General features: G+C 40.8%; 1 protein-coding gene across 3 annotated transcripts in view; it reads left to right on the top strand.

Annotated features, from left to right (window-relative positions):
• macrod1 (mono-ADP ribosylhydrolase 1) overlaps positions 1-16,814 on the top strand; it is a 143,525-nt gene extending 126,711 nt beyond the window's left edge. Inside the window, exons 7-11 of one of the 3 annotated variants that reach the window (XM_040015975.1) lie at positions 680-710; positions 4,424-4,497; positions 8,481-8,562; positions 11,199-11,228; positions 15,843-16,814. In XM_040015975.1, the coding sequence (XP_039871909.1) occupies positions 680-710; positions 4,424-4,497; positions 8,481-8,562; positions 11,199-11,203 (192 nt within the window). In that variant the 3' untranslated portion in view covers positions 11,204-11,228; positions 15,843-16,814. The remainder of the gene's footprint in view (positions 1-679; positions 711-4,423; positions 4,498-8,480; positions 8,563-11,198; positions 11,229-15,842) is intronic. The other 2 variants (XM_040015976.1, XM_040015974.1) reach the window with 2 other exon arrangements.
• Positions 16,815-22,819: the final 6,005 nt, after the last annotated feature.

The raw sequence follows: 22,819 nt of genomic DNA, 5'->3' as shown, positions 1-22,819 counted from the left end.
TTGTCAGATACCTGACTCTTATACTTCTGGTCTGATGAAATAAAGATTGAACTCTTAGGCCACAATTCCCCACGCTTTGTGTGCAGGAAACCGGACACTGAGCATCGCCTAATTAATACCATTCCTACAGTCAAACACAGTAATGGCAGCAGAAGATGGATGCAAAAAACACAGAGCAATACTGAGTGAAAACCTTTTCCACAATAAGATTTCAGACTCAGGCAGAAGTTTACATCTTAGCAAGAATATAAAGCACATTACGAAGTAAACTCAGCTCTGGTGTGGGAAAGTCAACCAAAAGTCTGGACCTGAAGGAGCATCCCAGGAGACACTTGAAAACGCCTGTGCACCACTGCTTCCCGTTAAGCTTCGCTGAGCATGAGAGATTCTGTCAAAATGAAAAGGAGCTTTGAAAAAGAAAAGCATGCCAAACTTGTGGGATTATTCCCAAGAACTCATAATGCATTGCTGCAAAAGGTGATTTAGCAAAGTACTGAATCTACTGTCTGAACACGTATGTAAAAGGAGCGTTTGATTTCTAAATGATTTTGCTTCATCATTATCATGTGTTGTGTTTAAATTGGAGGGTGGATTGATTGAATGCATTAGAACATAACAGAGTGACACAAGGAGCTGAAAAATGCACATTGTAACTTGGTTTTTCCTCTTCACTCTGCAGGCTTTCCCTTGCATCTCAACTGGAATCTACGGTTAGTGCCTGTATGTGTGTGTCTCCTCTGTTCCTACACTTTGTGTTTGTGTGTCAGTTTTCTATCATTTATTTCACATTTATTGATCACCAACAACACTTCCTCTCTGCTGTCTTCATCCACTGTACACGCTGTGCGCTCTCCATCACACGCTCGTCAGTCTGCCTGTTTGACCAGAGCGCCGAGCCTCCGGGTGCCGCTTGTCAAATGATCTCCCCCGACCCAGAGGTGGTTCTCAGATTAACGCCTTGGATTAAGAGCGGCAGATTAAGATAGATTAGGCCGGAGATTGTGTTATATTGACTGTAATCCTCTTCACGCTGGCAGGAGAGAGTCAAGGATAGTGCTTAAACACACCCCAGGGTGGCTTTGCTGTGAGGGCTAGTTGTTGACACCTCTCTGTCATTGCTGGAAAGAGGAAAAGGCTAAATTCCCAGTTGACTCCAGGTTGTCTTCCTCCCTGTTCTGCTTGTTTGTCATTGTCCCGCTGTTTCTTTCCTCTTGAGTGTTTTGTAGGTCAGGGTGTTGAAGCAGTAACACAAATTATGTAACTTTAGGAGGTATAAGCAGCTTGTGTCTCTACAGACAGACGGCTGCAATTGAAAACAAATCTGCCATCTTTAAGCCATAGTTCCACACAGAAAACATACCAGCGTATGAGTTTCATTTTTAAAGAATGGTCTCATATTTTAGAGCTGTAACTTAATTCCTATTAAAGCATTAACTGCTCCTCGTCAGTGTTTTATACACTCTGTAATTTAACGAAATTGGGAAAAACAAATGTGCCTGGCAGGCAGTCACACTAGTAGTTTGTTGTTTGTTTTTTTTAGTAGTAACACAGATGATGTACACCTCTTCCCAGACTTTGTACCACTATTATAGCTGCACTTTAAGGCCCTGCAAAGCTTGCTGGTGTTTCAGTCAATAAGGCTGAGCAGACCTCATTACAGCGGAGGTGAGAAGACCTCTGCTGGGAAATAAGCGAAATAGTTTACTTACTTTACTAATAAGGACGGTAAATACATTTTTGGAGGGAATATAATTGCATCCTTGATTATGTTCATTAGCAACATTTTTCTCCTCAGGTTGCCTCTTGCGTCAGATATGTGGTAAAGTACAGATTACTAAAACACTCGAGTTAAGGTTGGAGGAAAGATTTTGGTTTTGATTAAATATTAAAAAGGGAAACGTGTTCCACGCTGTGCTTCACATCCAGTGGTGTGCAAGTTAAGCTCTGAGATTAAATCGGTGCTCGCGCTCAGAGTTTTTGCACTAAATTTGCGGTACCGAAATAAACCACTTAATGTTTATTTTCCTGCATTTTAATTTTATAAATGAGCTGCTTCAGTAGAGCCCCCAATCTTTGAAACTCCCTAAACTGAATAAATCACTGAACTCTCCTACTGCTAAACCAGACAGATTACTTTTACATGCAAAGAAAAACAAAAGTACCAATCGAAAGCTCAGACACACCTGAGGGCAGATATGTTTCTAATTATTTGTGCGTCACAGTATCAGAACATTTTATGTTTAATAAGATAACATGATGCACAAATGCACAAAATTACACTCTTTTGATTGTTGTACAGAGTGAGCATGAAGTAAAGCGAGCGTGATAAAAAAAAAAAAAGTAAATTTCTTAAAATATGTTGAAAATTTATGAGAATATCAGTGATGTTTGCTTTGGAAGATCAATCGTTTAGTGGCTTTACAGGTGCGTCTATGGTTTAGTTTTCTTCTCACTGGCTATTGATGATTCATCGCAATCGTTTATTTACTAGTAGAATAATCCAGGACCCCAATACACATATGTGGTACAATTTCCTGGATCAGCATTAGAAAGAAAGCTCAACCTACTGTGTTGTAGGTCACTGACGAATTCAGCAGATGTTGTTTTGTTTTTAAAAAAATGTAGAAATCAATTAAAAATAAAGAAATGCTCTTCGATGATTGAGTGTGCCTAAGCGTTTCACTGGTATTGCATGTAAATATAAACCAATCAGTAGAAATCAGGACAGACGTAATTCAGCTCTACGGGACTTTTTATGGGCTGTTTCCACAGGATCTTACACTTTCCATGACTGATCCTTTGTGGTTATTACCAAAAACTGCCCTGATCCTTTAAGTCAATTTGACATTTCAAGTTTGGTGCTTATTATGTTGACATTGTGGCTTGTTTTTCAGACCCATATGGACACAAATTACATTAATTTGACACCCAGCAGCCACCTTGTGAATCCTGTGTTGCATCCTGTTTTGTCTGCATATCAGTCATAATTCTTTGTGCCATAGATCCAACAAGGTGCTGGAAACATTCCTCAGATGTTTTGGTCCATATTGGCATGATCGTATCACACAGTTAGTGCAGATTTGTTAGGTACACGTCCATGATGTCAGTCCCTCTGTTCAACTACATCCCAAAGGTGCTCTATTGGATTGAGATCGGAGAGCCCCTGCGAATTGTAGTGTGAATTTGCTGTTCTTTGCTTGCAGGAGTTGTGACATTTCCACCCAGAGAACTGCTGCTCACTTGATCTTTTCTCCTTTAGACCATCCTTTGAAAACTTTAGCGATGGTGGTGTGGGGGAAATCTCAGTAGATCAGCAGTTTCTAATTCTAATGCTTGGTATTGAACTTCAGCAGGGTGTCTTCACCTATAAAGCTAAATGCATCGAGTCGCTGCATTTACATTGACTGATTAGATATGTGCTGAACAGATGTACCTAATAAAGTGGCTTAGTTGGCTGAGCTTTTTTTTTTCCTGTGCGAATTTGCACAGATTTGCTCAAAATCATCCTCTAATATTTAACAGCACTGCTGTAAGCTGCACATTTTCTCTGCCTCCTCCAGCACTAGCACTAGCCTTGCTGACAACCTGTGGTGCTGTTTACATCATATGCAATGAATGCACTCAGTGGAAACTATTCAAAACAATCAGTGTGCTCAGTGAACAGCTCTGCTCACGCCATTGTATTTTTCAGTCTTTATTTCAGTATTTTATGCGTGGATGTAACATATACATTTAAAATTAAAATTCTAAGGGTTGAAATATTGAATTAAAGAGTGACGCAGGTCTCAATCGGTCCAAATAAACAGAAAAAGGAGTGAAAACACCTGTGCAGATGGAGTGAGGCCACTTGAATTAGATGCACATGTCAATCAGTAAAATGTTTTATATAACAAGCCATAGTGGGCACATATTAACATATTATATTACATTTTCTTCAGTGCATTTGTTTCAGTGCTCTAACAAATTGTATGTTGCTAATTTGTACCGTCGCGTATTCCCCTGTGCTAACACGCTGAACCATCTCCTAATGTATAATCACATAGTGTTTGTTTGGGTTGAGCAGTTTGGCCAGATGATGAGTTTTCATTGCCTTTGTGCTGCTTTACCAGCGCTGGGTATAATTTTCCAGCAGTGAAAGGTCTCAGCTGCTCAATGAATATAGAAGAAGAAAAGCAGTCTTTCTCCATCTGTCTCCTCGTAACCAACAAGTGTGTTGTGTCTGCGTCTCGCTGGAATAACTGAGTCGGGATCAGACGACGTGAGAGGAGTCAGAACGGGGAGTGTTAGAATAGTGGAAAGAAGAACAGAAAGCGCCGAAGACAACAGCACAACGCAAGCACACAGATCTCTCTCTGCACCTGTTCTCGAAAACTGTGTGTGTATTTTTGATGTCACTTGCGCGTGTGTGTTTGTGTTTCTGCAGGATATCCATCTGAGCGGGCTGTGCACGAGGCGTTAAAAACTGTGAGGGACTACCTCGATGCACATCATGACAAGGTGGGTATGTGTTTGTGTTTGCGCCTGCATGATTGGCAATTTTTCCCCTACCCTTTCCTCCAGGTATTATTTCTCTCACAGCTGTTGTTTTTGTTTTCGGGCGATACGAGGAAAAGGGTGCATTGAGAAAACACACACAATCAGACACACAAAAAAATATTTTTGAACACACACCCAAGTTCTGCCTCTCTCATGCTCATGGCCAAGTCTGCGTTTTAATTGGCTCCTTGCGGGACCAAACCCGACTAACACAAACACACAGGCACGCACACACTTTCTCTCTCAGGAGAAACGCCAAGCGGAGAAAAGACAAAATGATGGAATAGATGACTGGAGGGGAGGGACGGAGGAAGAGATTGGAAAAGGCGGAAACTTTCCAATCAGTCATTGACAAGCCCTAAACTCTCCTCCCTTTTTCCCCTCCTTTACTTCTCTGGTCTCCTCCCACTTCTCTTTTTCCATCTTTGAAGCCTCGCTGTTACCGCCGTCCTGCACGGCCTCCCAGAGAGGGTGCTGATGATGTTATTGTTAGCTCTGACATCTCCAGAGTCTCTGTAGCAATACCGGTCGACTGATGCCATCAGCCGCTCTGTGCATAGCAAATGAACTCAAATCATTGCATTTCTCACCAGACTGGACAACAGACAGCAAGCCTCGAATGTCAGTAAATAAGACCAGAAGGCCAAATCAACAAAATTATTTATATTCTGCCCACAACTACTTCCACTCTGCTTTTAAGGGAAAAAAAATATTGAAGGCGACCACATAAATATAAAGAGAGAATGTTTACCAGAGGAAATTGGGTTTATTCATTAATTGAAAAGTTTTATGGGGTTTTGTCGAGCGTGTTCTGCCTCTGAGCGCTTTAATGTTGAAATGAAATTGAAAACTGCGAACATAGTAAGGTGCAAAATGGACTCAAGACACAGGTCAGTATGCCTACATTCTGCATCAAATGTAATAAAAATCTAATCATTTATGTGCAGAAAACATACCAGTTTTAAAATGTAACTGCTGTTGTTGTTGTTGTTGTTGTTGTTTTTTGGGGGACCGGGGGGGGTCTCGAATTAGACTCAGAGTCAACTAGAGAGTCTCATCAAATCCTTTTAGCAGCTCTTCTGGCTTTTTATTCATAATCACGAGCTTCTTCAGCAGATTGAGCTTTTTAGTTGCATTGAGCTGCAAAGCCCCACCCTACTCTTACAATTTAATTACACTTCTGCATTATGTCTATGGGGTAACTTGCGTCATAGCTGGAACCCCATTTTAACCCTACGCCGCAATCTTCTGCATAACCTGACGTGCACCTCGCTAGAAATGTAACCACGCGTTGGGTTGGGATCAAAGGAGCTTCCGGTTACTGCACAAGTTAGGATGTAAATTTCCCACAGAAGTCTAAATTAAACGTTAGCAGCAGTGTGTGATACTGCAAAACCAAGTAAATACAGAACCAATATCACTGATATTTTTAAACTCTAAAGGAGAGCAGTACAAGATGATTTATGAATTTAATGTACCAAACTTGGAGAGAAACATATTAAAGTATCAGTCCTATCACATCATTAGGGATCCAATGTCAATGTTGGCATCAATACAAACGATCTGCTCTCCCCTAACTCTTGGGGTGTCGTCACACCTGTAACGGTTTTTAATCTGTTCAAATCAAATTATTCCCCCACTTGGTGCCGTTCGTTTCTGCAGCTGTAAACACAGCAATCACATTCAGACACAGACCAAAACAACAACGTTCTGGTTAAAGTTGGTCTCATTATAAATGTCTTCAAAGTGGTTCCTTTATGGACATGGTCCAGTCCAACTACCAAGTGTACACTGCAGGCTTCAACACCTTCCTCTAGCTGGGTTTGCTTTGCATTCTGGGAATAAGCAGTACCACAGATGTACTGTAGCTAGTAGCCTCCTACATACAGTTACATGCCCAGGTAAATATAAATGCTAGGAGAAAACTCTTCACGTTATCTACTACTCCAGGACCCAGCACCTTCTCTCTGTGTTTATTTTTGATGCTCTCACTGCTGACGCATCTTGCCAGTAAGCAGACTGAGCATTCTCACGCGGTTTGTAGTGACACGTTTTGGTCCTCCATGTGGAAAGAAACCTAACCAAATGAAAAATCTAAAAGTTTACAAGCTCATCAACTGATCGGTATAGCTTTACATTCTCTTAAGTGTGCAATACTTTCATGGACTGTATATCAAAGAGGCCACTCATTGGTTTCTGGTCACCTCTGTACTATTTTGTTGAACAACTTATCTTCTAACACTCTGAGTTGGTGAGCAAACTCCATCCAAAAACTTTACAGAAAGACATATCTGCTAATTGGTGCTAAATAATAGACTAATAAAAGGAAACGGTGGAACTCACTAAAAGTAAAGCACAAATGTTTTGAAGAGACTGCACCATGCTGGTCAAAAAGGGGAGCCTTGATGTACAAATTCTCTCTTGTTAACCACAGTTAGCCAATTTTTTAAAATATTTTTTAAAGCAGATCAAACACAGCTTGGTGTGAATGAACAATCATTTTCAGGATGAGGTTTGGCTAATGATCAGTGTGACTTTCAATCTCATCTGTTAAGCAGTATGAAATCCTAAAACTCTAAATTAATAATTTGACTAGTTCCACAATTGCATTATTTCTGGACAAGTTGCGCTATGACTGAAAATCTACTAAATAGACATCGTGGTGAGAATATTGTTTTAGTTGCTGTCGAGCCTGAAGTAAAGCTGAAAAGCACAGTATTATATATATTTTTAGATGCGTCGTTTGTTAAAGGACATGCATTTTCACAAGAGCACAAAGACTAATGTAATTTCCACAACAGTTGACAGGTTTTCTGTTTGAGAGGGGAATATTTACAGGTTGTGTAACGTGTTTCCATTAACAACAGGCTGTTCTCATAGAGCCATTTACATTGACTTGCTGTTATTGTTAGCATTAGCATCTCTAGGCTCTGTGCTGCAGTAGTGTGAGAATTAGTTCCCACTTCTACAGTTTTCAAGTGGAGCCACCTTCGTGTGGAGGTTAGAAATTTCAAACCTTAGCCTAGGGGATCTAGTTACATTTCCATATCTTCCCTTTTAGCTTCCATGCAAATCCTGATGAGTGATGGTAATTGTACAGCAAGCCGGGGCTGAAAAACATGGGCTGCAGGCTAGCATGCTGCTGAAATGTCTCTTTGAAAGCACTGAGACTTAAACTCCCACACCAGGCCGAAAGAGATGGAAACAGCCTGGCTATAAATTGCACTGCCTCACCCAAAACAGAGAAATCAAAACCTTTGTAGAGACATTAGGGTGGTAATAATGTTTGTCAGAGTCAGAGCAGAGTAGAGGTTATATCCCTAGAAGCATCGTTTTACTGTAGCTAAAGTAACTTTAATCATTACAGGCTACATCCACAGTGTGTACTGTACTCTGTCCAGATATATAGAGCATAATATAAATATTATAGACTGCAGAGCTGGGGTCTAAACAACATAGGAGCTCGGAGCATAAAGATTCTTTGTCATAAACTAGCTGCACACTCTCAGCCAATGTCTTAATATTGTTTGAAAGCTACTGTATTATGTTTATGGCTTTGTGTGTGCGTGTGTGTGTGTGTGTGTGTGTGTGTGTGTGTGTGTGTGTGATGATCTCTCTAACCCCTTTATTTCTGCCTCTGTCTTTTTGTCTTTCTCTTTATCACACACATACCCACTCTTTCCCTCTCTTTGCACATTTTCAGCACTCTGTCCCCAGCACACAGAGTAATAAGCGCCTTGTCGTGGCATTATCATAATAGGGAGCTAATAGTGGAGTAATGGACTGATGCATTAGTGGCATTCTCCTGATATTGCCGCCGCACAGTGTCACACATTTTTACATTGTTCCCTGCTGCAACTGATGGATTCAGAGTTATTGCATATGCTTGCAATAAAGGTCATTTTGTGTGTGTGTGTGTGTGTGTGTGTGTGTGTGTCTGTCAGCTGGACAGAGTCATCTTCTGCGTGTTCTTGCCGAAGGATCAGAAGCTGTATGAGGAGAACCTGCCACTCTACTTTCCTGCTGGTGAGTTTCCTTCATATATATGTGCAGCTACACGTATCAGCAACAACATTAAAACCAGTGACAGATGAAGTGAGGAATACATAATGCAATGTGTTGGGAAACCATGGCTCCTGACATATATACAGGATCGGGATCACACATACAAAAAAATAGCCATATATTAATGCAACCAAACAGCTTTTAACATTGATTGATTTTGAGAGGTATTCCAGGCTGATGTGTAAATGGCTCTGTGAGAGAACAAGTATAGGGAGGGAGCAGCATGTGTTCAGGGCCTGCAGAGAGAAGGAAAATCCATCCATCCATGAGCTTGTGTTAGTTTGTTCTTATATACATATAGCATTTTAGCCCCAGAAAACCAAGATGGATGCAGTGAGATTGGTATAAAATAGCTATAAATGAGTCCTGAGCTCTAGAAATGAGTTAACATTTTGCACTTCACTCATGTCAAGGTTTTTTTAGACTTCAGTCAGACAGCCCTAAAGATTTGTCAGCGACCCCTAGGAACCACAGGTCACTGGGGAAAAATGTATATTCCACGACTGGTTGGTGAGTGGTTGATGCTTGTCAAAACACTGACTTGGTGGTAGTGAAATTTAAAGGAACTGCGATACAAACAGCAGGTGGGAAGTAACAAAGTGCAAATGCTTTGGTTCTGTTTGTATGACACGCCATATTGAAATTATATTTTTTAAAGAAAACATTTTTTTAATTGCAAAAATGTATAAATAAACTCAAGTACAGTCGAAGGCTAAAGTCAAATAAAATAAGATATATATGCGAGCTTAAGGCATAAATAATGTACCTTTGTCTTCTTGGAAGACTTTCTGATGTTAATTGGAGGCAAGTTTTTGTTTTGCTGAAAACAGACATTATGATTGTGTAGACATTAATTAATATTAATGATGATTCAGTGTCCAGTCTAACAGCCCTCGGGGTCAGTGGCTCAGCGTTTAATAGCACTTGTATATTTTTATTGGTTTGTGTTTTTTTTCTGTTTATAAATATTAATGCAATTTAATTAATAAAACATTTGATATTATGTCACTCAGGGGTTTTCCTGAGTGGACATCAGCGGGGTGGGAGGAGGTGTGTGTGTGTCTGACATCATAACAATCAGATTCAGTGTTAAACCATCATGTTTCAGTCGGTGCAGCTTTAACTTTTGGTTTGTGTCGCACTTTTTTTATAATTTCACTACCACTCAGCGAGCAGTTTTTCGAGGGTTTGCAGACAAGTGGAGATCTTCCATGCAAACTATTGGCGATGCACACCCGCCAGTAACCACAGCAATCAAAAAGAGGCATTTAGCGTAGCTCTTTGCAGCTATTTTCACCTGGTGACAGCTGGCAACCTACAGCAACCACTAACCGCTTGGGATTACACACTTTCTCCTAGCAACATGTGTTTTCCAGGTCATCAGTAACCACTGCCTAGGCCTGCATGAATGGAATCTTAGATGCATAGCATAAAGTCTGTGGTCAACACTCGCTTTGGTCATTTTTATGATTTGTTCGATAGTAGTTTCAAAATTCATAAACAGGTGCGTAAGAGTGTTTAAAGAGATCAATTATAACTTCTTGTACTCTGTCTTATTCACCATTATTTTATTAAATCACAACGTTTTGGTCCAACTGACCTTCATTAGATAGAAATTATGGCAATCATTTGTTCAATAACAAAAAAATAAATGCCCCACTTGCAAATTTTAAGCTTTATGTGTGCTAGAGAAAGCAGGTGGTTAATAAGTGGCTAAATAAGAGTAAGTTGTTGAAGACATTCAGCATCATCACATTAACCATTTCCCCCATAAAGACAACATTTGACGACCTCCCCGGTACCCTTAATGACGAGCCTTGACACCTCGTTATATATCAATAAAGACACGGTTTGACCATTAGAATAGTTTCTGGGTTTTTCCGAGGGTAGCCGCAGAGGCGGAGACCACCCTCACTAACCTGCAAACCTTGGCATTTTCTTCTAGAAGCAGAAATATGACAGAAAGCACTCAAGTCAGAAAAAACATTGCAAAGGTTACTCCTAGTGGACTTTCAAGGGGTATAGAGTTAAACACAGGAACTTGATTTTGGTCACACAGTCTTGATTTATAGCCTAACATTATTGTGGTGAGCTACTTTCTTTTGCATTTAAGTTTCAAAAATCACAAAAAAGGGTGTCAGTTTGTAGAGATTTGCTGAACCAAACACGGTGGCATTAAAGCTTTCCCACAGAGCCTTTTTTTCTGATACTCATAAAAAAAGAAAAGCCTATTGATAACTCCCACTGGCATTTTGTCAAGCAACCAAGATGATGCCCGCTTTCAGTTTTTTGCCCTATAAAAAGCATAGTCAGTGTGGCACTTTATGGATAACACGCAGGTTGTACTTTCATTTCTGATCACATGAGTCACCTGGAATATGAATGAATGTTACACACAATCTCTACGCTCATGAGCTGTCTTATTATCAAAGTTCTCACTGTTGAGCTTCCTTTTAACAGGAAGGACCTTGAGAGTAATGGCAGTGTGTGTGTGTGTGTGTGTGTGTGTGTGTCCTGCAGCTTCTTTGTTTTGTATTTGATACAAACATGTCTTTTCATTCTGTATCCTGCCTTCATTTCTTCGTCCACCACTTTAGCCTGACCTGTGGCAGCGACCCGTTGTTCAGGTAACCATCGTGGTGTTGTGCGTCAACATGTGTGGTTTCTTCTATCAACTTAACTGCATTCAGTCTGTTTGTCGTCACGCAGTCTTAACCCCAGTGCAAAATGTAAATTACGTGTCACGGAGGGGAAACTCTGACATTTCCTTCAACCGGCACTCGTCCCATTTTGCAAATAAATTGCTCATATTTAGACCTCAGTTAAATGAAAATGGCATTCTGTGCATTCCTGAGTACAACGGCTGGCCTCAAGCTAGTTAGTGTTCGAAATGATGCAAGGAAAAAAGAAATGGGCTTTGTTTTTGTTTGTTTTTTTCCTGCAGTGGTGAAAAGGGTCTGATTTAAATGAAAAATAACAACCACTTTTTAAGCCTCCAAGGTGCCTTCTTGAGTCATGCCTCACCTGCTTTCCAAAACAGACTAAAAGGAAAGTGTTGTGCCATCGCTACAGATTGATCTATTTGGTTAAACGAAGTTTTGTAAATAAGTAAAATGTATTTAATGTTATGTTGGCTTTAGCTGTGACATGATGACTTTACCCATTTGTTTTGATTACACTTGTGATTTATGGTGTTATATTGCCAAGCAGTCTGGCTCCTAAGCATGATCAGTCATTCACTCAATTATTCAAATTAAGCATCGGTATTACAACTGCAGCCTTAACCCCTAATGTCTTGCTTTACCGCTGCTATAAATCAAACTCACCTCTTGCCTTCGGAACATTTTGAGAGAGAGGTCTTAACAGTCGTATGCTTTCTGGTTTTGTAATTTTTAATGGGTGTTATGTGGCTTGGGACGCAGGTGCTACCAAAGCTGCTGAAAAGAAATCCAACAAATTATCAACCGCAGGTCCTTTGTACGAGTGAAGCCGTGCTTTTGGGTTTGACAGAATTTAAATTTAAATGAGAGCTTCAGATGGAGCCGGGTCACTCTAACACTCATAATAGAGATGCATGGCAGAAATATTAGTGAAATTAACTGAAATCAGGCAAACTTAATCACCACAGAAAAAAGTGAACCAGAGCAGGATTGCAGTGTTTAATTTTAAATGAAAATGAGACCATGAAATTGTCTCAGCGCAGGAAAGTCAAAGCAGAGATATGCTGCTGGCGCTGGAATATATCACCCTTTGTAACATTAATATGCGTTCTGCAGTTCAACAGTTCAAGAAAACATACAGCATGCATGTCATTTAACATTGTTTTCTCACCTTTGAGTGCTTTTAGACGTGTTGGCAGCAGCAGAGTTCTACATAAAGAAACAAATGTAGACACAGAGAGAGTTTTCTGTTTTTTTACAAACATGGCCAGACAGCCAAGGCGTTAAAGAGGAGTGGGAGAGAGAAGAGAAGAAGCCTGCTTAACCTAAGAGGAGAATCCAATCAACACTGCAGCCTTATCTCTTATATGAACTCACACACAAGAGTCTTAATCTTTTTTAAAATCTTTTTTTGTAAACAGATTTGACCACTAGCCCCCCGAATCTGAAAGGATTTTTCATTTATTACAGTTCAAGGAGGATCAATTGCTAAAAATAATGAGATCTCAAAATGTGATGAACTGCTTTTTATAAGCATTCACTGGCCACTTCATTAGGTACCCGTTGCAAGCACTGGATTGAACCCTTGCTTTCGTTCTTGGGAGCATAGCGTGAACAAGGTGTTGGAAACACTGCTCAGAGATGACGTCACACAGTTGTTGCAGATTTCTTAGATGCACATTGATGACACGTATCTCCTTTTCCATAACATCTTAATGGTGCTGTATTGGATTGATATCTGGTGGCTGTGGAGGCCATTTGAGTACAGTCATTGCTATGTTCAAGAAGCCTGTTTGAGGTGATTTCAGCTTTATGACATGACACGTCCTGCTGCAAGTAGCCATCAGAAGATGAACTCAAAGTGCTTTCTGCTGCTGTCTAAGTCTCATTCACCTAAGCATTCATACAAAAAAATTTTCTGAGCCTAAGCTCTTTCTATTGTTCACACATGTTCACACTCCAGTTGATGCACTGGAAGCAACTCTGGGCTTCGTATCTTGCCAAGGATACTGTAGCATTGTGACTGCAGGAGTCAGGGATCAGAGAGCAATGCTTGGGCAGACTGTGATATTTGAATGGCACTCATTCTATACTAAGGGGCCCAGCACACCTTTACACCACCAACAACAGCCTGGAAACCAGGATGGATACACGATTTAATGTTGTTTTTGAGCCTACCATGTAAATTTTACAGAAGAAATCAAGAATCCTCAAGCAAGACAAATTTCGGTGAGCTCATGTGAATTGTTGCATCAGTTTCCTGTTCCTATTTGACAGGAGTGGCACCCGGTGTGGTCTTCTGCTGCTGTAGCGCATCCATTATGGGTTCAGAGATGCTCTTCCTCATGCCTTGGTTGTAACAAGCGGTTATTTGAGTTACTGCTGCCTCAAAGCCATTATTCTCCTCTGACATCTGGTATTAACAAGACATTTTCTGCCAGAGAACTGCTGCTCACTGGATATTATCTTAACTTCAAACCCCTCTCTTTGAACACTAGAGATGGTTGTGTGGGAAAATCCCAGCAGATCAGCAGTTTCTAAAATACTCAGACAAACCCCAAAACCCTGCTACGCTCAGTGACTTGAATCACCTTTCTTCCTCATTCTAATGCTCAGTTTGACCTTAGCAGGGTCACTACATGCCCAACTGCACTGAGTTGCTGCCATATGATCAGCTAACTATCTATTTATGTCAACACTCAGTTAAACAGGTATACCTAATAAAGTGTCCAGGGAATGTAGATACAAAATATACAAAAAACAATGTATTTGCAGATAAAGGGGGAAGCAGAAGTGGATACTTCCTGCTAAAACATTTAATGCGCAGGTGTGAGTTTATTTTGAGAGAATCCCACATACGCCCTTACGCTGACTAATACCCAGTAGAGCATCATCAGTGTATTTATCCACTGCTGAAAATGGTACCCAATAAACAAACTATTTATTCTTGTTCGAGTAACGTTTGCTAAAAAGCTGTTATACATTGCCTTTAAAAGTAAAACCACAAGACTAAATATATATGACTATAACAGGCAGTGAACAGTAGTCAGAGTACTGAGCAAAAAGCACCGACCTTGCGCCTCAGCTACCTATGTAGAAAAATAAGCTACAAGGTAAAATCACAGCAGCCCTTTATTTCTGTTTGGCCGGAAGGAAAATGTATTTTTATGTCTAAATCCAGTTTGTCATCAGTTTGTGGATATGTTTAGAGAGACGTTTAGTCATCAGCCACAACAAATCAAGGCAGAAACTCCAGTTCACTTCAGGCCAGTTTCGAAAATGAGTCAGTTCTCATCGACTCCTGTTTAAAAAAAATAAATAAATAAAAAATGTTCTGCCTAAAAAAGGAGCAAAAACATTTTTGGTCATTGTAGCTTTGAGAAACAAGTAGGTGGCAACAAAAGTGGCTGAAGGCACTGTCTCATAGCGATCACTTTTAAACCAATTGTTTTATTTTGGAGCATTTTAATGCAGTTATCTGACAAATAATATAGCCTGCCCAAGTGTTTTATTTCAAAGCTAGCACTTTTTTAGCATGTATCTCTTTGTTTGGATGCACCATTCTGATGAAGTTTGCTACCATCAGCTTGTGGCTCAAATATAAAACATGACAGCAGCAGAAACTCAGAGTTTAAAAAGAAAACTCCACAAAGTAGTGGTGAATATTTTTATTTGCAGTCTGTGCACCAGCTGTTTTTCTCCCTGAGTAGCTAAATATTCTGCTAAAATACCAGACGAAAGAACAAAAATGGATAAAGACTGAATACGTGATTCATATTTTCCAAATATTTTCCTGTTTTTTTTTTTCTGCAAATTGACATCTGCCCACCTACATTTTCACTTTGATGACCTTGTGAGGTCAAATTATATCACTGTGGTGTTTACAGCTTGTTCCTCTACCCACAACTGGCCAACAAATATGTAGTTATTGCTTTACAGGCTAAGTGTTAAAGAATGATCAGTGCGTACAGCTCAGAGCATTAGAGGCTGTTTTTTCTTCCTATTTCTTGTAGCAGTAGCTTCCACTCAGCAAGCCAAAGTCTCAAACTGCGGCACAGCCGGTCAGATGCCTGAACCATGAAATCAGCACTTTCACATCTTCACCCTGGGTCAGCTGACCGAAGAGGTTATTTTCCCCCAAAAAATCCAGGTGTGCCCCTTTAAAAAAAAGTCTGAGCGAGCTGCTGGCGTCTTTCTCCTCTAATGGATGTGCAGCAGATTTGGTAGCAGTAGTGGTGCTTGGCTGTTAGATGGACCGGAACTGTCTGTCAGTGTGACAGAGCTGCTGCAGGCAGGCCTCCAAGTCTCCACTATAAACCTTATGTGTCTCCAACACCTGGCACTACCTACGCTGGCTGTCTGTCTGATGTGTATGATTGTGTGTTTGCATGTTTTGAGTGCGTCCTTAGCCATGTTGGGCTGAGAGTGACTAATCCTCGCTAACAGATCCCTCTGAAGCAACCAGACGCTCCAGAAGCCAAAATGCTTTTAACCGCTGCATGACCAAGGTAAAATGTTCCCCCCACCGTGTTTTACATGTTTCCATTTCCTCTCTCCCTCTCTCTCTGTCTGCTCCCACAGAGGCCACAGTCAAGAGCAAACTCTAAGAGAGTGGATTTGTCAGATTTGGTTGCCGTGGATACACACCGCTACACTCACATCCAGATTCTTTCTCCTCCTCCTCCTCCTCCTGTTTGCCATTGACGCAGATCAAGACCATCTTCATCAGGAAGATAAGTTGCAAATGGGTGATTGCCTTTTTGAAGTGCTACGGTTCTCCTGCAGATGTTGTCGGAGGAGGTGGTTTTCTTTTTCTCACTTCTTCCCACTAATGGCTGAGGTTAGGAGCGGTGTTATGATGACTGTGTGAAATGAGGCAGATAATTCTTATGAAAAATGGACTGTGCGTACTCGTAAGCTTCACTCTACCTGTGATCAGCGGCAGCTTCGCATCAGGCTTACGTCCCCCCCCCCTCCTGATTTCTCTCTTCCCTGTACTACAGCATTTGAATATTAAAATATCAGCATGTGTGCGTGATTGTGACACACATGACAAAAGCTTATTAAAATGAATCTGAGCTTTGTGTGAGCGCAGTGATTATTTCTCTGGTTATGAAAGAGTCGATGAGTCGGGGCGCCATTCGAGAACACTTCACACCAGTATTTCCTTCTCCACTCTCTGGCAATTCTTTGTGAAAGAGATCGAATAAACTGGAAGATGAAGTCAAACCTTTCTGGAGGAAGTGTGTGCTGCTACAGCCGTTTGATATGTCCTGCCGAGAGAGCGCAGAGTGGGAGACTTTATAAATACACTCTATTTTAAACGTGTGCAATTTTTTTTTTTTTTAAAGGCAAGCGTTCAGACACCCTTTAAAAGATTATATTGTTATAGTCTAGCCTACTATACTCATATACTCTAGTAAGCAAGCTCACAGTTGAATACCAGTTGAATACTGGAAGGAAAGACGGAGCTTTTCAGCCTGCAGCACCAGGGCTCTCGAACAGTCCCCTCCCCCCCCCCCAGCTGCGTTTAGCTGACTCTTTAGAGTCTTTAAAAAAAAAAAAACCTGTTAAAAACTGTTCTGTTTAATCTTCTACTGAAATTCTTTTGTTTTTTTAAATGTATTTTTATTCTATTTTAACATTTAGTTCCTTAGAATTATCTAATATCTCGTCCCTAATTCATAAGTTTTGATTATGAATATTCATCACACAGCAAGTTCCTTTTCTGAGGACGTGTTTGACACTTTTTTGAGCCTCTTATTGAGCTCGCTACAGTCTCTGTAAAAGCTGAAACCAAAATTCCCATCAATAAGTGATTTGATGAATCTGTTCCACAAGTTATCTCCAACCTGAAGATTGGGTCCCACTGTGCAATCTTAACTCATATTTTAAACACAGAACATATCTACATATCAAACGTTAGTCTGTTTAAGTTACATGAAGGCAGAAGCTGATACATTTTAAATCATGGGTAATTTTTTTTCTGATAATAATAAAGACTGTGGCAAATGTAGGAAAAATCATGAACGTTAGTGACTCGTGTTTAATTGAAATAGCTTCACTGAATTAATCTTGCAGAATGTCAAACGGTGCTAATATTTAATTATCACAGAGCCCTTTTTCTCATGAATGACTAAACAGAACAAATTTGACAAAAATATTTCACTTGGTAATCATACAGTACTGTGCAAAAGTCTTGAGTCATCCCTCATTCCTTTATGTGTAGCTAGAAAAATGGAAACTAGGTGCTGAAACATATGCAAACGGGGATGGAAATACAGTAAAAACAGTCTGCACAAGTCTATCGAGCTTGAAAGCTAATAATTGTTCTCAGTTCTCAGGTCCAGGCTTCTTGAAAGACATTCAAAGCTCTTCTCCAGATGTTGGCCTCATCTTTTTCTTCAAAATGATCCCACATTGCTTCAGTAACTTTGAGGCTCAGACTCCAGGGAAGCCAATCCATGACTGATAGTGTACCACTGTAAAAGACTGAGTCGACTACAAATCAGTGAAGCCGATCGAGAAATGCCTTAAACCTGCATTCTTGCTAAGCAGAGCCACCAGAGTACGACTCCACTGGCGGAAAACAGAAGTCTGATTAAGTTGAAGCCTGTGACAAATACTCTCATTTTCACTTAATTTATGACCTCAGATTATGTTTTCCCAATAAGTGCTTTTAGTTAGAAGTTTCTGCAAGTTCAGTTTAATATAGCAAGATATTTACTTTACACGTTGTATATACACATATATATGTCATGTTTAAGGCCATTACACAGAAAGTATGTTGCAAAAGATTATCGAGACAAAATTCAGAATTTTCCAGATCCGTACTTGCCATGTCAAGTGTACTCTATATAAACTGAACGTGTTGTGCTTTTGTGGAAGATTCATTTTCTCAAGAAAAGATCCACTGTGTGATCGAGATGATGAGCTCGTCCTGATGTTTCTAAACAAGAAAATGAAGAAATGAAGATTCTGGTTTCATCTGATTCTCACAACAAGGCGGCGGCGGCAGAATTTCATGGTTTGATCCAGGAGTTGAATCACCGTATCACAACTGCTTTCAATAATTTCACAGAGCCGACTGACCCAAAGTAACACACAGTACTGTTATTTGACTCTTTCCTTATCATTCTATATTCAGTACTGGTGCTCTTTTGAGCATCGAGTTCATTTGTTGCCAAATACATTGGTCTGATTGGTCTCCACCTTGTGACTGACAGGTCACTATGTACAAATGTGTGGTGTCCCTCAGTTTCCCGGTCAGACTCACGTGTTGCTCATGAAATCTCGCTCCAAAATCCCTGGTAAAACTGGTAACAGCCACAATGCTCGGGATCTTGTCACAATGGTCACATCCATCTCTTTTATACAGTCTGTGCTCTAAAGGTGCTACATAGTCCTCTCTGTAAGCCAGCTCCCTCTGTCTGATACTGAGCAGGTAGTCTGCTGTTGGCTTTCCATTTTCTCTGAAGGTTAGGGAGCTGCTAAACCTCAAACTGAGGTTGAAGACAAACTGGTCGCTGCACAAAGAGATGAAACTAATAAAACTGCAAAATAAAGCAGTGCTGCAAAAGTATACAATAATTATCTGAAGGTTCATCATAAGTGACCACTTTCTCATTTTCACATTGTTTTTACACTATAACATTTGATAATTGCTGCTGTGAAACTGCAGATAATTTAAGGTCCTTTTGCTAAAAATGTTTTGTTAGTTTGAGTCTTGTGTTCAGTTGTTATTATTATGACTAAAACATAATTTTTCCACCTTATATCTTCCATTTTTTGTATAGCTACAGCACCTGCTCATTTTTTTTTTTTTACCAACAACCATCCATTATTCCCCCCCCCCCCCCCCTCCTTTCTCACTGTATGCTGTCCAACCTCCCTCCACCCCGTCTGCCTGTCAGAACCCACCATATGCGTATTTCTGCAAACGCCATCATGCTTCTCCCTGCAGCGCATCTGTATGAATTGTTGCGGGATGCGGCCGTCACGTGTCGGCACAACACAGGCGGTGATTTGTGTGAAGCAAAACGAGCGTTTAGCGAGCCATCGTCCCACCCCCACAACTTTCATCAGCCAACAACCATCTTTATTGATTTCAAACAGTCTGCCGTGATGGCGCAGACGCACGGGGGGGAGCGGGGAAGGAAATAAACTACAAAGAATATCAACAGGAAATTGGGAGAAGACCGCCCTTTTTTCTATAAAATCCTCATCTGTCACATAGGGGACTGGTTTTTTGTTTTTGGGGGGGTTTTTTTCTCGTCTCCTGTGCTCTTTGATTCCCTCCCTGTATGGGCCTCGGTTTCTTCTTCCTCCTTCATCCTTCTCCTCATGTCTCTTCCTCGCTGCTTTACTCTACAGGATGGTGGGGGGAAAAAATAAACAGATGGAAGAGGGAGGGATAAAGAGACAGAAAGAGGAAGGATGCAAGGGTTCAAACTGAGAGAGGGGGAGGAAAAAAAGGTGGGGATGAAGGGATGAGAGGATGCAGAGCCGGCGGGGGGATGGAGCGGATGGAGGGAAGAGGAGGGGACGGAGAGCCTGATGAACTCATCTAAAGGCGCTCTGGGTTTTTTAATAAGCAGCAGACTGTGAAGCTACTCTCCAACCAGTCACTCTGAATAATGAGAGAGAGAGAGACACGCGCGCACACACATGCAGGATGAGAGGATGAAAAGACAACCAGACTCATTATCTTGCGACCAATTTTCATCACTGTCCCGTCAGTAATCTCTCTCACGGACTCGAACAGTCCTCAGCTCTGTGTGAGATGACAGATGAAGACCAATTACGGTAACTGTTTCGTTAACTTGAAGGCTGATTCCCTGCCATCTTCCAGAACATACACTGATAATCCTGTTGGCCCTAGAAATTACCCACTGCTCACAGCCCACCAACACACCTGTGTGCCTGTGCGTGCGTGTGTGTGAATGTAATACCTTTCGTGGCGAACCCTTTTGTAGTTAAAGAGCTGTGGACATGCAAGTGTGTTTGTTTAAAAAAAAAAACCCTGCACTCTCGGGTGTTTAATAAAGAATCATTTCCGGCTGACGACTGCTGTTGCTGACTTTGTTTGATGCACACTAATAGGTTCCTGCTTCGTCAACATTTTTTTGGCACCTAAACATATTTGGTGCTGATCTGCTTGGGTTTCTTCCAGCGGGCAGAGACGCAGAATAAACTTCAAATTGCTAATCTGTCTTTTCATTTATTGCTTTCTCGTTGTATCACTTTAATCGAAGCGGCTCCTACTCAGAAAGTGATTTACACTGAAAAGCTTTTTGTATGTAAAACAAGGCAACATTTGCTGAATGGTTTTTATTGCAGCAAGCTCTCTTGATCGCGCTGCTCATTGTGCTTTTCCGCGTCTTGGCGGTGCAGTAAATCGTGGCGTGAGGAGATAATTCATTCATATGCAGATTTTTGTGATAAATGCACAAAAAAAAATGTCAGTTGTCATGTAAGGTGACACAAAACTCTCTCCGAGTGCATGTGGAAGGTTATTTGTGTAGCACTACTGAAAACTAAAGTTATACTGCCTCATGATAAACTCTATCCCACATAATGGGACCATTTAAATCAGTCATCCTGGGAAAGTTTTCATTAACATCTCCGCCTTAAATAAAGTGGGGCCCATTGTGATTTTCCTCAATTCCGATCACATTTATATTCATGGTAAAAAGAAAACTAGTCTCACCTTCACTGCTCTCAAACGAAATCAGAGGATAAAAGCCTCCAGGTGCTGCTAACCAAATTGACTTGCTTAGCTGATCATCTGCAAGTGTGAGCGCCTCTATAAAAGCAGGAGTTGTGTCACTTTGCTGGTCTGGAGCATTCAGGTGTGTTAACACAGTGCCTAGGAGGAAGACATCAGCCGTGATTTTAGAGAAGCAATCGTTGTTGCCCATCAGTTTGGGGAGGGTTATAAGGCCATTTCCAAACAATTTAAATCCATCACTCTACAGTGAGACAGATTATTCGCTAGTGGAAAACATTCAAGAGGGCTGCCAATCTTCTCAGGAGCAGATAGCCATCAAATTCACCCCAAGGTCAGACCGTGCAATGCTCAAAGAAACTAAAAAAATACACAAGAGCTATAACTCAGACTCTAGCTTCAGTTAGCATGTTAAATGTTAAAGTTCATGACAGATCAATTAGAAAAGAAGGCTGAAATAGTTTGGTTTGTTTGGAAGGGTTGACAGGATAAAGCCTTTTCTTTCTAACACTTCTGTAACAATGTCCTTTAGATAGAGGAGACCAAAGTGGAGATGTTTGTCCATAAATACAACATACTAACTGTCAAGCAACGTGATGGAGAGGGATGATTGGTTTGTTTTTCATGCATCAGTCATAAACCCCCTGCACCTCCTGACTTCAAACCTCAAAGAATTTAATTTATTTATACAGCAGTTTCCACAGGTGAGCCCTAAAACTCTTCACAAAAGACATAAATCAGTATAATGGAATCGTATTAAAAAACTGTTATGAAAGTGAAACGATGCTACAACTCTTGGGTCTATATGACAAAGGGGAGGGATATCTCCCCTTTCAGCTGTTCACACCTTCTGTTTGCAGCAGTCAGCCAATCACAAGACCGCATGGAGGCCCAGTGTAATCAGCAGAGATTCCTGCAATAACTAAAATTTGGGCTGGGATATTGGTGCTGCGGTGGTTAAGCAGCACTGTCATCATTCAACAGGAAGGTTCCTGGTTTGAATCCCATTTGGAGGATTTCTGTGTGGAGTTTGCGTGTTGCCCCTATTCACCGGTGTGCGTTTCCTCTGGGTGCTCAAGCTTCTTTCCACAGTCCAAAGACATGCATGTGAACTGCAGCATCTAAATTAGCCATGTATGTGAGGTAGACAAAGTGCTGCAGTTACAATCTGACTTTTAGTTGAGTTTTTTGAGTGGGCAGTAAGAAAAGAGAAATGCTATATAAATGTGAAAAAGTACCTAAAGGGCCTTGCTTTTTCATGCTGATCCAAAACAAGAGATTCTCACTGATGATTAAACATGTAGCTGTGGTCTGTGTGAAGTCCGTGTGATGAAGTTGCTGTGCTGTGTTCAGAGTAAATCCACGTGTCTGCCCGGAGAATGTGGGTCAAACACTTGAGTCAAGTTTTCAAACTGCATGCACTAAAAAAAAGAAAATGTTGTCCCTGGCTGGTTATATTACATCAGAAACCTCTCACACTTTATTTGAAGAATATCAGCTTTAACCATCAAACACAACACTCAGTCCCACAGGCTACACCGAGCACACTGTGCAGCTCCGTTTATCTGTCAGACCACTAAATAAGAGTTTGGTTTGGCCTCAGTTTACCTCTGTAGACCAAACATCGAGGACTTGTCTGTGATTTGTGATGTAATACATGCATTTGCTGGTTGTTTTCAATATATTGTTATTTATGTGAAACTCTTTACACCTGGGATGCAAAACGGATATTCTGATAGCAAAGAGAGAATAACTGCACGTGGAAAACTAATGAGAGCTGTGTGGGACCTTTGCTCACATTTCACTGACTTCAGCTTTGTTGCATCACTGA

Source organism: Simochromis diagramma, unplaced genomic scaffold (assembly GCF_900408965.1).
Source record: "Simochromis diagramma unplaced genomic scaffold, fSimDia1.1 OVJJ01000685.1, whole genome shotgun sequence".
Classification (NCBI taxonomy): Eukaryota; Metazoa; Chordata; class Actinopteri; order Cichliformes; family Cichlidae; genus Simochromis; species Simochromis diagramma.
This window is presented reverse-complemented; position numbering and strand designations above follow the sequence as displayed.